Below are 14,406 nucleotides of genomic sequence, written 5' to 3'. Positions count from 1 at the left end.
ATGTTCAATATTACTACTATGATGGCACATAACATGTAACTCTGTACATGTTGATTCGCAATAAAACTATCTCGTTTTTTTTTAAATTCTGACGTTGATTTAATTGACAATTCAAAAATGTATGACAATATAACTGTCAGTTTTGCAAAATTGTTAATTTCAAAAATTTAATAATTTAGAGCTGTATATGTAAGCAAAAATAAAACTATTTTCCGTGTGTTCAACACAGATAAATGTTTTTCGAAAATCTACAACAAAAGAATGGACAACAAGAATCAAGATTTAAAAAGTGTAAATTACTTTAAAGGTACATATTTTATAGCTCAAAAATCAGCTTATAGTTCCAAATTTGATTCCTGTTGCGAAAATGTTGGTAAATTATATATTAAACTTATTATCCAGCTATTTTACTACAATTAATTTAAAACTCATTATAGTGCACGCATTTAAAACGCATAATAGCGCATATACTTTGAAATTATAGTGTAAAATTAAAACATCGAAAGGTAAAATACCGAGATAATATGATCAAATAAAGTCGCCTTTAAAAGTACATGGTGTCTAAAAAAGTTATACTAATTATATACTAAAGGTAAACTAAAGTTGAAAAGTTGAACAATCGAATGATTCGATCAATTTATCATGATTTCAATTATTAGCGCCCAACTCTATAAACATTGTGATTGTTGATTGACATTTGTGACTTGACATTTGACTTATGACATAACATAATCGTAACATATCTTTATATATGTAGTTTAAGTTTGTATTTGTAATTAATTTATATCAAAACCTCAATGTGGCTTTCGTAGTTCGTATATATTGCAATGATATTTTAACTTCATTTAAAATTTCCATACATTGTGTAGTAATATATTAAAATGTCTCGTCGACATACAACACCGACTAAATCGAGAGTAAAAATTTGCAATAAATCTGTTTTTCACCTTCAAGATAAAAAGGCAGATGAAAGTGAGCTATCTATTGGTTTGATTAAATCGGCTAAACGTACAGGACAGTTGAGTTTATGTAATAGAGGACTTGGGACAGGTGCGTTTTTAAATATAATTACATCTCTGAGTATATAGGAGAACATATAACACTTTTTACGTACTTTTTTAGTACCAGATAATGTCTGGAAAATTAATGAATTGGTATTGGATGACACCAAAGAGGTAGACTTCACACGAAGCGATCTAAACAATTGGTGGAATGCAGAGCCCCTAAAGATGCTTGATCTCAGCTCTAATGTTATTAAAAAACTATCTCCAGACATAAAATTGTTGCAGGAACTTGTTACATTGAAGGTAATTAGTATTTGTAGTAAGTTTTTATATGATTGGTGTAACTACTATGAGCATATGGTTATGGTATTTTTGGATTCTCATAATTTTTATGTCAGTAATATTTAATAAGTATTTTAAGAAATAAAATTCGGGATTCAATACATATATTGTTTTGCAATTTTTATCATGAATTTGTAAAGAAAAATTAACATTATTTATATTTTATTGTAGCTTCATGACAATGCATTGACTGAGCTTCCGGCTGAATTTGGTGAACTTAGCAACTTATCAAACTTGAGCTTAGATCATAATAAACTAGAAGTGTTGCCAATAGAGTTCTATAAACTATGTGAGCTGAGATGGCTAAGCATTTCCCATAATATGCTCCAGAAAATTGAGCCAGACTTTGGAGATTTAGTAATGTTAACATTTTTGGTTAGTGAATTTTTTATCATTTTCTGCTATAAGTAAATATATATGCATATGTTAAAACATTAATACAATTTTTATTGCCTGTAAGTATGTTAATGCAAGATTAAGATAAGTTGATAAAAAAATTATATAAAAGTTTTTTACAAGTTTAATATGTCATACTTATTATCTAATTTATAATATGCAGGACTTATCACATAACAAATTGACAGTATTACCGCCTGGAATGGGATATTTAGTGCGCTTGATGGAACTCAACTTATGTCATAACCAACTGTTAGAGCTACCTCCTGATATAGTTAATCTCAGAGGTAGATTTCAGATCATTACATGTGTTTATATTTCATATTGAATTTAATTATGATATTTTAAATATTATTATTAATATTTAAGATTTGAAAAAGCTGAATGTTAACAATAATAGTTTGAAGAAATTACCTCCACTGGGTGAATTGAGGAAAATGGAAATATTTGATGCTAACCATAATGACCTTGAAGAGCTTCCAGATTTTTATGGATGTACAGCTTTAAAAGAAATATATTTAGCTAATAATTTTATAAAGGTATGTAATTTCAAAATAAATATTTTTTGTATAAACAATAAAATTTGGATTTTGATTGGTTAAGATTAAAAGGTTAAAAGATGTTTTGTATTTAAGGAAATTACTGAAGAATTCTGTGATCAAATGCAACATTTAAATGTGTTAAATGTAAGAGACAATAAATTGGAAGTATTACCTGAAAATATATCACTTCTGAAAAAGCTTAAAAGATTTGATCTTTCAAATAATAACTTAAACAAGTAAGTGGAAATTTTATCTATAAATAGAAATAGCTAATAAGCATTATGGTGATGCAATAAGTTTCAATTCTGACCCCTTGGCCTATTGTTGTCCCTACTCCTAGCACAAGCTTTAAGATTAATTAGAGGGATAAATAGGAAGAGAAGAAGTAGAAGGATTGATACTATTCTTAAATATTTGTATTTGATTTTATGTCAATTTATTGGTATATTTTTTATTTATTTGCACATATTGCGCAAAAGTATATAATGCCAACCCTAAGTTGAACAGGGAATATATGTTGCAAATAATAGAAAATGTATATATAATGAAAACATCAATATACAATGAATTCCAGGTAAGTAAACAAACATATACACAAACCTAAATATGCTATGACAAAGATAAACATATAATGTATTATTATTTTTGTAAGAATATATAAAATAGAATAAGCATTGATTAGGAGAATAGTTAAAATGCAGTTAAATTTAAATGATAATAATATTAATATGTAGTATACATATAGTTAGCTGCTTCGGTAGAGGGAGATTTGATTGGGAATTTTATGTAGCTCAGCTATTACGATTTTGTTCTGACACATCCAAGCTTCAACAAAATTATTCCATCAATTTTAAAGGCAATTATAGACTAATAGCCGCTATTAAGATAATCAGACTTAGTAAAGATTAATTAATAATAAAATTACTTAAATAGTAATCAAAGAAATTTCAAAAAGTATTGGAGAAAAGCGAAAAAGATATAATATCCGACATAGTAATAGCGTAAGCCGATTTATGTCCCAGTGATTATGGGACGATAGCTGCACATAAAAAATCGGTTATGGTCTCACTTTAAAGAGTGCCAGTCGTAGATGTGCAGAAAAATAAAGAGGATTATTGATTGCAATTTACTAAATTTTTACAATTTAACAAAGAATTAATTGTAGAGAGAGGAAAAAAGGTACTGGCCGGTTTGAGAGCGGTACTGCGGCTGTATAAGAAAAAATTAAAAACTTAAACAAAATTAAAGTAAATTGTTGTTGTTTAAAGTAAACCGACAAACTCTAATTCTAGCTGAACTAATGTATACTATTTGACGTCAAAAAATTATTTAAAAAAGTTTCATCTTTTCGCGCCAAATGTAGATGAGTTACTCACAGTTAAAACTTGTCATAGGTTTTGTAATTCATAAAAAATCGTTTAAATAAACGCGAAGTTTCGCGGGTGACCCACTAGTTTTTTAAAATTAGAGCAAAAACTATGTTATAATGCAAATCATGTTTATTGATATAGTCCTGAATTTTTAGGTTACCGAGAAACCTAGGTCTGCTCTCCCAGCTTCAGAGCATAAGTATGGAGGGTAACAAGCTGTCGTGCGTGCGACAGGATATTATCAAGGGGGGCACTGATAGGATGATGAAATATCTACGGGACCGAATGACTGACGAAGTTGTAAAGGAAACCAGGGTCAATGAAGCTAACTGGCCCGACAAGTGAGTTTGTGACTTATGGATATTGCAATATAGATTTAGTTAAAAAATATATATATTTATATTTTTTTATCTTAGTCTACTATAATAATATGATTTTTAAAGTTTAATGCGTTTTAGCTGATGACTACGTGTTCAAACCCAGACAAACACTGTTTGCAACAATTTAACTCGTGTTCGGCGTAGAAGGAAAAATTCGTTTGGAAACCTGCTTGTGTCTAATTTCATTGAAATTCTCCTACATGTGTATCCATCAAACCCCCTTAGAGCACCGTGGTTGAATGTTCTCCAAACCTTGTCCTCAAAGGGTATGGAGACCAACCGTGGGACATATTACAGCTTGTTATAATATGAATTTGTTGTAGATACACTATGAAAAAAAGTCAAGCATTAATGTTGCCTTCAAAAGAGCTGACAGCAATACCAGAAGACGTTTTTATCGCAGCAGCCGATGCTGAAATTCACATAGTTGATATATCCAGGAACAGATTCACAACCGTGCCCTTTGGGTAAGTTGACTTCTCTACATAGTATAAAACAAAGTCGCTTCTCGCCGTGAGTACGCTTAGATCTTTTATGCCACGCAATGGCCCGAGGACGGTTTATATATTCATCATATATTCATCGGTTTATACATTCATATTATAGTAGAGTAACTGATAATGTAACATTTCTAGCTAGAAAAATAAAAACTTTTCTTTTCATGTTTGTACTTCTATTTAAAGTTTTATATATTATATACCCATATTGTAAAGCCGGAACGGTTTAGTTAGTTATAAAATATACTCATATTTTCGAAAAAATATAAGTAATAATTGACCTCTATGTGCAGAAGTACTATTAACAACTATTAGTATTATGGTTGGAACATTTCTCTACAACGCGATCCAGTTTTCTGTTTATGAAGTTACTAATTTTGCCTCTTAGTTTCACCCGCGCTGAACTCGTATTGGACAAGTCGCTTTCATAAAGTTTGCGTTCGTTGTATTAAACGTCGTTTACGGTTCCTGCTCCGCTGCTAAGCGTCGTAGCGTGAAGTTAAATAGCGTATAAACTTCCGCAATTGTTTTTATTTTAGTTTTAAATAGACAGTTTATATAACAGTATTAACGGAAGTATCACAACGCTTTTATTTCTATGTCGGGAATATTTTGAAAAAACCGGAAATTGTTATTATATACAGGGTTATTGGTAATTCGACGTATTCATATTACATTTTTGGAGAGCTAAGAAAACGTTTATGTTTTTAAAATACATAATCTCCAAGACAAGTTTCGTAAAGTATTTTTTTAAAGACATTTTTGTGAAATTTCATGTACTAACGTGTCCTGTGATATAACTGTAGAAACCTGTGGCCCTAATTAACACGTTTAACTTCATTGGCGTATAAAATGACGTGTCAAATGACAACCAGACAGGCATTAATTGATCTTGCGGTGGAACAAATATGTTAATAACATTGATTAGAGTCAAGTAACACGCAAGTAACCTTGAGTGTTTTGTTTTAGTATACTTCGAATAAATTGATAAAAAAAATCTAAAATCAACTTTACCGAATATATTATCGTGTACCAAATACTTTATACTATTTTACAATGACAGTAGGTATTAGAAAGCCGGTTATTTAGCATGGCCATAACCTATCAGTCTGATAAAGTACAGGCAGTTTTCTTAACTTATGATGATGATAACGTGCTTATTTCAATAGAGTACATCCACCTGAGCTAGATATTATAGTGCTCAAGTGTGCGGAAACACTGGTATACTCTCCATTATTCCCTCATTTTCATAATACGATGGAACGGAATTCCGATACGACGATATTTCTGCATCAACTTTATTATTATTTAGTCCGTGGGTTTTATTAGGACATATATGCAACCCTAAATAAACTTTGTAGTAAAATTTTATAAGTTTATTAATATTCAAACTTCTTTTTTAAATACACCAATACATATACAACCGATTCGAACTACAAAGCCTACTTACCTAAATCAGAGAAGAACCGGCGAAACAAACTGAGCCGGGATTTTTTACAAATTAAAAAAAAAAAACAACTTCCAATAATAGAAAGCAACGTCTTAAGGTACAATATTATGTTTTAAAAATACATAACTCATATTCATATTTTTAGGGTTCACCATGTACGAGAAACACTGACGCAGTTGATATTATCTTCAAACAGCATCGAGAGCGTTCCAACCGAAATAAGCGCTTGTAAACATTTGCAATACCTGGATTTGGGTAAAAACTGTCTAATCGACTTACCCATCGAAATAGGGCACTTGAAGAATTTAAGGGAACTAGTCATATCTAACAATAAGTGAGTATATTTGATTTCGTTATTTCTGACGCATTAAGTTTGATATTTCTATATTTAATATAATAAATCGGTTAGCCATTTCGCCAAGCCATTAGAATATAATATTTGGTGAAATGGTAAATATTCAGTATCGCGCCACCTATATTGACGCTGATGTATTTTTATAGGTGCGGTAGGATTTCCAAACATAACTAATCTTATTACGATAGCGCGTGATCATTTTTTAAAATACAATTTTGTAATCTTTTGTAAAATTATGTTGTTTATCAACAATTTCGAAACTCGGTGGCCTTCAGTGATTTTATCAAAAACTAGCGGTAAGAATGACAAGACCATCTAGAGTTAACGGAGTTGGTTATTTTGAACCAATTAAAAAAAGCCAAGGGAATTTATCTAATTTTATGAACGGAAAATTAATTGGTTGATGTCATTCAGGCCGCTGGTTTAACGGAAATGTGGCCAGGTGTCAATTTAATGGCTAAATAAGTTATTTGTATATACAAATAGAATGACGATTTTTAGTTAAATATGGCAACTAAATAAAGACTATTTGTAATAGACAAATAACAAAGTTAATTTCCTCTAATGTGATTTCGTATATTACGGTGCAGCTAAAATGAATATGTTTTTGTAAACAGCGTTCCTTAGAGCCTAGAATGCTGTATAACTATTGTGCAGTGACCTTATGTGCCTATTCGATTAAGCTGGAAAAAAAACGTATTGTAACCGCACCTACCTAACAATATAAATTTTATCATTAACGTTCACTGAACTTCAGCGAACAAAACGCACAGGGAATATAATGATACGATCGAAATCGATTTCGATGCAACATCTGAACTACTTCGATCTCTTACTCTAATCTTACTACTACTCTACTCTACTCGACCGTGGGTGGAGAGAAGCGTTAAACATCGTTAAAGCAACGTCAATCGAAACGTCACCGCTCGCTGCAGGTTCACGAAGATCCCGAGATGCGTGTACGACCTGGACAACCTGGAGATCCTCCTGGCGGCCGACAACCGCATCGAGGAGATCAACGTGTCGTCGGACGCGCTGGCGCGCCTGCCGCGCCTCGCCGCGCTCGACCTGCGCAACAACGACATCCGCGCCGTGCCGCCCGAGCTCGGCACCTTCACGCACCTGCGGTGAGGCCGGCGCCTCCGGAGCCCTATTTGAGATCGATTAAACATTTCTTACATTGCCATTGCGCCACCTACCTAATAAGTATTTCTGTTAGGTAGTGGAATATATGCTGAATGTACCATACATTCAGCATATATTCCTACCCAGCCGAGCACAAATCCCTAGTGGCTAGTTATTAGCTCTACCTCCATACTGAAGTTTTTTTCTCATTATGTATGACACGGATTCAATAATAAACGAGAGAGGCTAATAAACATTGATAGTATTTTGAACGGTACACTTAATTTTAGTTCGAGGAATCCAAGGACGCAAAGAGATAAGTGGGATTGCTTGTAAATATAAGTCTATTGTGAAATACAAAACTCGTCTCATATCAAGGTCGTACGACATAGACATGCTTCAATGCGTATGTAACACATAGACTTACCGTAATACGCAAAAAAATACTGTAATTCTGTAGTGGTCCATAAATTATTTTTTAATATAATTCTATTTTTTAATAGAAATTTATACTGAATTTTCTTATGGAACATTTGAAACGATGTCTGCTCGTAATACCAATGTCACTATTACGGATTGAGCACCACTATTGTGTCACATTTCGATATTCAGGGGTAGAGAGTGGTTAAATAAAGGATATATCTACTTTTCGACGCTACTGAACTGCTTTGAGCCGAATAGGCCTAGTGGTTAACAACTAGGGTTGCTGAGGATTCCTCATAATGCGGAAGTTCCGCAATATTTTGGGTTCCTCAAACGTTAACGCATCCTCATAAATAAAAATTAAAAATCCTCTTCCGCTATCGTTTCCTCAAAATTTAAGAGCTATTTATGAGGAATTTCACTGCGAATTCGCCGGGTCGAACAGGCGAGCGAGACCTCCCCTCGTTGTTTGTTTTAATTTTATTTTATTATTTGTATTCAATTCCTTTATTTTAATTAATAACATTCGATTTATGTAATTAATAAAGAAATAAAGACTGAATTCTTATTATATACTATATATAATTTCAATTCATAAAATAAATTGTATCGTTCACTCATCTTTTTTGTGTGCTGGTGTTGTTACTGACCTCCTCCATAACTGCTGGACCGATTTTGATGATTCTTTATTGTGTGTTTTGAGAATAGTTTAATTTTTTTTTGTATGTATGTACCTATTTATGTATAGATAGGACAATGGCTTTTCGGTTGGGTCCGCTAGTATTTATAATTTCCTGTCATCGTCTTCCAAATCCACTTTCTCTATCGCTTCCTCATCCGCATCCTCTAAATTTGCGTGTACAATTACACTTCCTCCTCCTCTTCCTCATAATCACTTCCTTAACAACCCTATTAACAACTAATGAATCTAAATCAAAGGAAACTGACTGAGTTATCAAGTGCTTGTGTCAATATCTTATTCCATGTTTGGCGGTGAAGGAAAACATCGTGAGAAAACCTGCACGCGTCTGATGAAAACTTGTGTGGCAGAATAAGCTCGTTCACTAAAGTCGAGACATTTCAGCCCTGACACATTTACAGGGTTTTGTTACTTTAAATACAAGCGAGTCGAAATTAATTGATTACTAACTTTATAATATTTAAATTTATTTCCAGATCGTTGGAGCTGATGGGCAATTGTTTCCGTCAGCCTCGACACGCAATACTCGCTAAAGGTACAGCCTCCATTCTCTCGTATCTCAGGGACCGAATACCTACTTAGTGACTACGTTGTAACAAAAGGCTGACCGATTTGTTTGTTACTAGCGCCACGGAATATAATGTCAGTGTGTAAGACGACACTTCTTCTAAACGAATATATAAATGCGAAAATAGCTTTTTTCTGTCTGTTACGTCACACGACTAAACAAATCTGATTGGATTGAATCCATACCTGATTAAGTTCATGTGTCTTAAAGTTAGGGGTAAATCCCCGAAAAAAAATATCACAGAGAGATTCGCCACGAATACCTAAATTGGGTTTCTGTCACACTGTTAATGTTTTGTCATTTGCTGTGAGCTCTTGCACTGCTAACTGTGTATATTAATATAATATGATCAAACAATATACAAGATTGGGACATTAAAAAAAAAATCCGTATTGTAAATCTGTCTGTACAAATAAATACGGTGCTGGGAAAAATCGAATATTTATAACCATTACCATAAACAAATAGTTATATTAAAGATATTCGATAATATTGTTATCTATACAATGAGTTAATAATAAATCATCCGTCCATTTTTAATTTACACTTAACTTTTTTTTTAATTTGCGTGTCTTTCAATTGTAGACAAAAGAAGTTACATCATCTAGCTCAACGGCTTAAGAATGTAAAAGAACGATGGATTCGGTTTTTTATTCTTCAACTCATTCTTCGCAGATATTTTTTTTGAAGAAGTTAAAAAAATAATATTAGTTTTGATATTCATTTGAAAACAGGTGTGGCCAGCCACATCATGTTTATTTTTTTGGTAAAAAATATCAAACCTCATTTTACAGCATATTCTCTGCTGAAGATTAAAAAAAAGAACGAAAGTTGTCATGTATAAATAAATATTAGCTCTAAAAACAAGTAACGTGGACCTTATCTACGGCGGTTCTAATCACAATCGTAAATTTAATATTATAGTAGAATAATGATATAGTCTTCCATTTATCGAATCAAATCAGCTCCTTTTAAGTTTCAGGAAGTTAAATACATTTTTATCAATACGATATTATATTGACTTAATTTGTTGTTAAAATCTAGGGAGACATTGATACTATGCGTAGGCAAAACGAATCGTATATTGTGTTTTAACTTTTAAATGAAAATTAGCGATACCTGTTTTTTATATTCTAATTTATAAATGTTAAGTGAGCTATTTGTTTTTTTTATTATAAACTGATCATTCTGATATTTAGCCTACGCGTTGATGGGGATACATAAACAGACAGAGTTCCTAAGGACCCCCTTACGCGCGAGTATAACCGCGGGCAGTTTGCCTCTAATAATATTCCAATTTCAAATTCATGCTACTATTACTTACAGATCGTTTTTTATTGAGACGTTTATGGATTACGCCTCGTAAATAATTCTACGATCCGGAATCGCAACACTGGCATTATGTATCGCGACGTAAAATTCAAAAACGATAAAATGGAAATTTTAATTCAGCCTTTTGATCATAAGTGCATATCTATGAGAATTTTATTATTATTCTATGTAATCAATCGCAATCAAAGTATTTTTGCTTTAAATTTTTTTTTGAAGATCATCTTAAACATTAAAGTTAAAAAAGAACTTTGAAACAGAAATCTTCAAGCAAATTCGTAATCTATGGTTGTAAACTTGAGAAAAAATCTTTACCAATTTCAAATAAATAAATATTATTTCACGTATTTATAAGACTTACGTGAAATAATATATCAAAAATACAAAGTGTAATGAGATAAAAAAACCCGAATTAACTTATGTTTATAATAATATTACGAGTTTAAAGTTTGTATATGGTATTAGTGGCGTCATGTAAAGCTCAATGAGGGCTATCGTTTGGTCTCACCAGTTGGCGTTAAAACTATTCTATACGTTTCGGAAACTATATATCAAAATATATAGTTTCCGAAACGACGAAAAGACGAAACAAGTAATAAATAACAATTACAAGTAAGGAGTAAAAATATATCTCTGAACGTTGAAACAATAAACATTTGACATTTCTAAAGACCTTACTACACTAGCGCTTCTCGCGGCGAATTCAAGCGCGATAGCCCTCATTGTATCGTGTCTAATTATTTTGTAGACAGCGAAGATGACTATTGCCTACATTATATTGTATCTGATTGTGTGTGATAATAATATAATAGTCAGCTATTAAAGTCTTACGTGTGATTCATATTTCAAATTTCAAAAAATTGTCATTTACAATATTTCATGTCGTCAAATGTCATTATTGTGATCAAAATTTGTATTTGATGATGAATTATAATCGAGGTGGCTCAATTATACAGATAGTTTTATCAAATAGGTAACCAAAAGTATTTTCTAAAAATCTAAATTAAATGTATTCTTAGTTTAAAGCCCGGTTACTGTATTCGAAGAATACAATAATTCATTTTGCTTAATCATAGTTGAATTGTCTAATTAATCTGTAGCCGGCTGACACAACTGAAAGCCAATAAAAAAATAATTGTCCAAGTGACGTTTATAGTTATTTTATGGAAACATTTATTTTAACTGTCATTTAGTAAACACTTTAAAATTTGACCGATTAATCTCTCTGATATTAGCAGAATGATTTGATCTATTCTTCTATCCATGAGTAGCAAGCCGATAGTAGCTTCCAAATTCCGCCCCGTAGATATTTCTACTACCCGTAAGCAAAATAAATCGTATTTCGAATATAGTAACCGGCAAATAAACTAAAATACTTAGTGTTATCGATGTTGCCATACTGCGATCAACATCAGCCAGCTGAGCCAAAGCTAGATTAGCCAAATCTTTTGATTATTTTTTTTTGTACCTGATTACCACCGCTGATATTTTGTTGCTGTTAATTGAAATGTTATTATTTTTGTTATTTATTATTTAATAAGATTTATTATTGCACGGAAATGTTGTTACTAACAAAAAAAATATCTAAAAATTTTTGTCATTATGAAACTTGTCGAGAAAATTGTAAACTTAATATGCAATTATTCTATAGATAATTATGCAGCTAAATGCCAAATATTGCATATTATAAAAAGTGTATTTAATCTCTTTCTTGTGTTTAAGACCGTACCATGACAGATCTCTGATTTTGAATAAAATCTAAAGAGTTATATTAGAAATACTCGTGCGATTTTTCCAATCATACTAGTACTACAAAGACAACTTGCAAAGAGATTAATTTAAAGTTGATATCGTCTGATATACTTACGTACATATTTCACACATAAATATCTGTCTAAAAAAAAAACTATTTTATGTCGGGATCCCAAAACCATCGGTTTGGCAGTTTTACAAATAATATTTTTGAATAAAGATACACTATTACATTTATGTAGAATTTGAGCAACAATGCGGATAAGTTATAACTTTAATTATATGATCAAGAAAACGTTTTGTAGATTACGTTTACGATCATGGTACGGTTTTTTTATTGGATCGAGAACGTTATTTTTTGAAAACTTTTACTCGTATTGTAAATTAAATTTCGCTATAATATACAGATAATGACTAACTATGTCTTGTTCTGAATGATTATTTTCTATATGAAATATCTGTAGCTAATATTTAAGTGAAGTACAAAAGTTTAATTTGTTTTCTTTAATTAATTTAAATGTATGTATTTAAATGGTGTGCAATGCTAAAATTTATAACAATACTTGCTTGTAGAATTAAGGGTTTTCCAACTTGTTCTAGGTATGCTTTCTTGTATGCAGTCTATACTCACTATCTGAGCTAAGCCTTAACATTATATATATTTATTTAACATATATGTTATAGACAAAGGACACATGTCATGTATGTTCCTAGGTTTGAGAAACTCTTTTCGCGAAACCTCAAAATAGATTCTAATGTTGGCTTTTTTTATCTAAACTTGGTAGTTAAATTTATTTTGGTAAATAACTGTTCGATTTGTTGTTTACGTGTTTTAACAAGTACATAGTTCTTCAATCACCAATATATAAGGTTATATGCAGTTATAACAAAAATTTTTGTAGAGTTTTTCTGTAAAAACAAACCCGTAACTAACTGCGGAACATTTTCGGAACACGATCGTGAAATGTCAAAAATTGATATGTAATATCAATATAATAAGTACAACATTTAACGAAAATGAATAATTTTTCGACATTTCACAAGAGGAATGTTCGAATTTAGTTCAAAAATATACATCCAAGCGCCAAACGAAACTTTTGATTGAGGTAACTAATTAATTAATGAGTCTCATAACAAGAAGTCATATCGAATTGGTAAGAATCAAGCACCTAATTGTAAATGTTGTCGTTGCGAAATGAAAAATTAGTATTTATCACCCATAATATTAATTTGTGTGTTGGTTGTGACCTAGGAAAATAAATATCACCTGATTTGGTGTGTATTATTAATTATTAGAACACTTTACAAGTTAATTCGGTAAATGTACAGCGTAGTCGTACAATTTTTGCGAGTGAGTAATTATCAAATCTTTCTTGTTAGTATTTTAAAATACCAAGAAGAACTTAAACTTCAAATGAGGTTTTAATAAAATATTTAAAATTATTCAGATACCGAATCAACTTTGGATTAAACAAACCCAGATTTTTTCAAGCTAAGATATTGCATTTGTCTCAAAATGTTAGTGTCTACATGAATTGGACAAAAAAGTCGAAAAAGTTCAATTTCGACTATTGTCTAGACAAACCTAGGAGTGACAGAGCTTTGGTCTTTGACTATAACATAATATATATTCTAGTATTGCAAATTTTTCTATTACATCAATATCTTTGAACATATTAAACCTTCTTGATACAGTTTTACTAAAATAGAGTTTGAGGCTATCAATGATTTAGCAATTGTATATTATCTACATTTTAAAACTTGTTGAAAGAAATTGCGATATAAAAGATGTTAAAATAAAAAATATTTTCAATATACAATCTGCATTTTCAGTATTGTTAGATTCATAGATTTTTATAAGGAATGCTCACAAAAGTAATAGTCATATTCATTGTCGAGTTGAATTAGAATTTTATCACTGATTAATTAAGATCTTTTGAAATTACATATATTGATTTAACTGAAAACATACAAATTATAAATCATAAAGATTAGTGGACGGTTTCATTTATATTAAGAATTGGAATTTTATATAAATACATTTATAAATTTTGTATAATCGAATATTTTCCTCAAGATTTTATTTTGTTATTTGAAAGCGAAATCTATTTTCTTGTAAATTTAGTTTCATTGGAGTTGTATGTAACGTGATTTTGTTCTATTGATATTTAAT

At 31.0% G+C, this 14,406-nt stretch overlaps 1 protein-coding gene across 1 annotated transcript; it reads left to right on the top strand.

The window, feature by feature from the left end:
- Positions 1–750: 750 nt before the first annotated feature.
- Positions 751–13,113, top strand: LOC125066269 (leucine-rich repeat-containing protein 40-like). The gene is made up of 11 exons (XM_047674286.1): positions 751–1,050; positions 1,123–1,307; positions 1,518–1,721; positions 1,906–2,029; positions 2,112–2,281; positions 2,378–2,520; positions 3,810–3,995; positions 4,358–4,501; positions 6,127–6,315; positions 7,272–7,463; positions 9,061–13,113. Exons 1-11 carry the CDS (start codon positions 882–884, stop codon positions 9,164–9,166), a joined length of 1,812 nt encoding a protein of 603 aa, XP_047530242.1. The 5' UTR covers positions 751–881; the 3' UTR covers positions 9,167–13,113.
- The last annotated feature ends 1,293 nt before the right edge of the window (positions 13,114–14,406 follow it).

Source organism: Vanessa atalanta, chromosome 9 (assembly GCF_905147765.1).
Source record: "Vanessa atalanta chromosome 9, ilVanAtal1.2, whole genome shotgun sequence".
Taxonomy (NCBI): domain Eukaryota; kingdom Metazoa; phylum Arthropoda; class Insecta; order Lepidoptera; family Nymphalidae; genus Vanessa; species Vanessa atalanta.
Note: the sequence above shows the minus strand (reverse complement) of the source record. Positions and strands in the feature narration are given on the sequence as shown.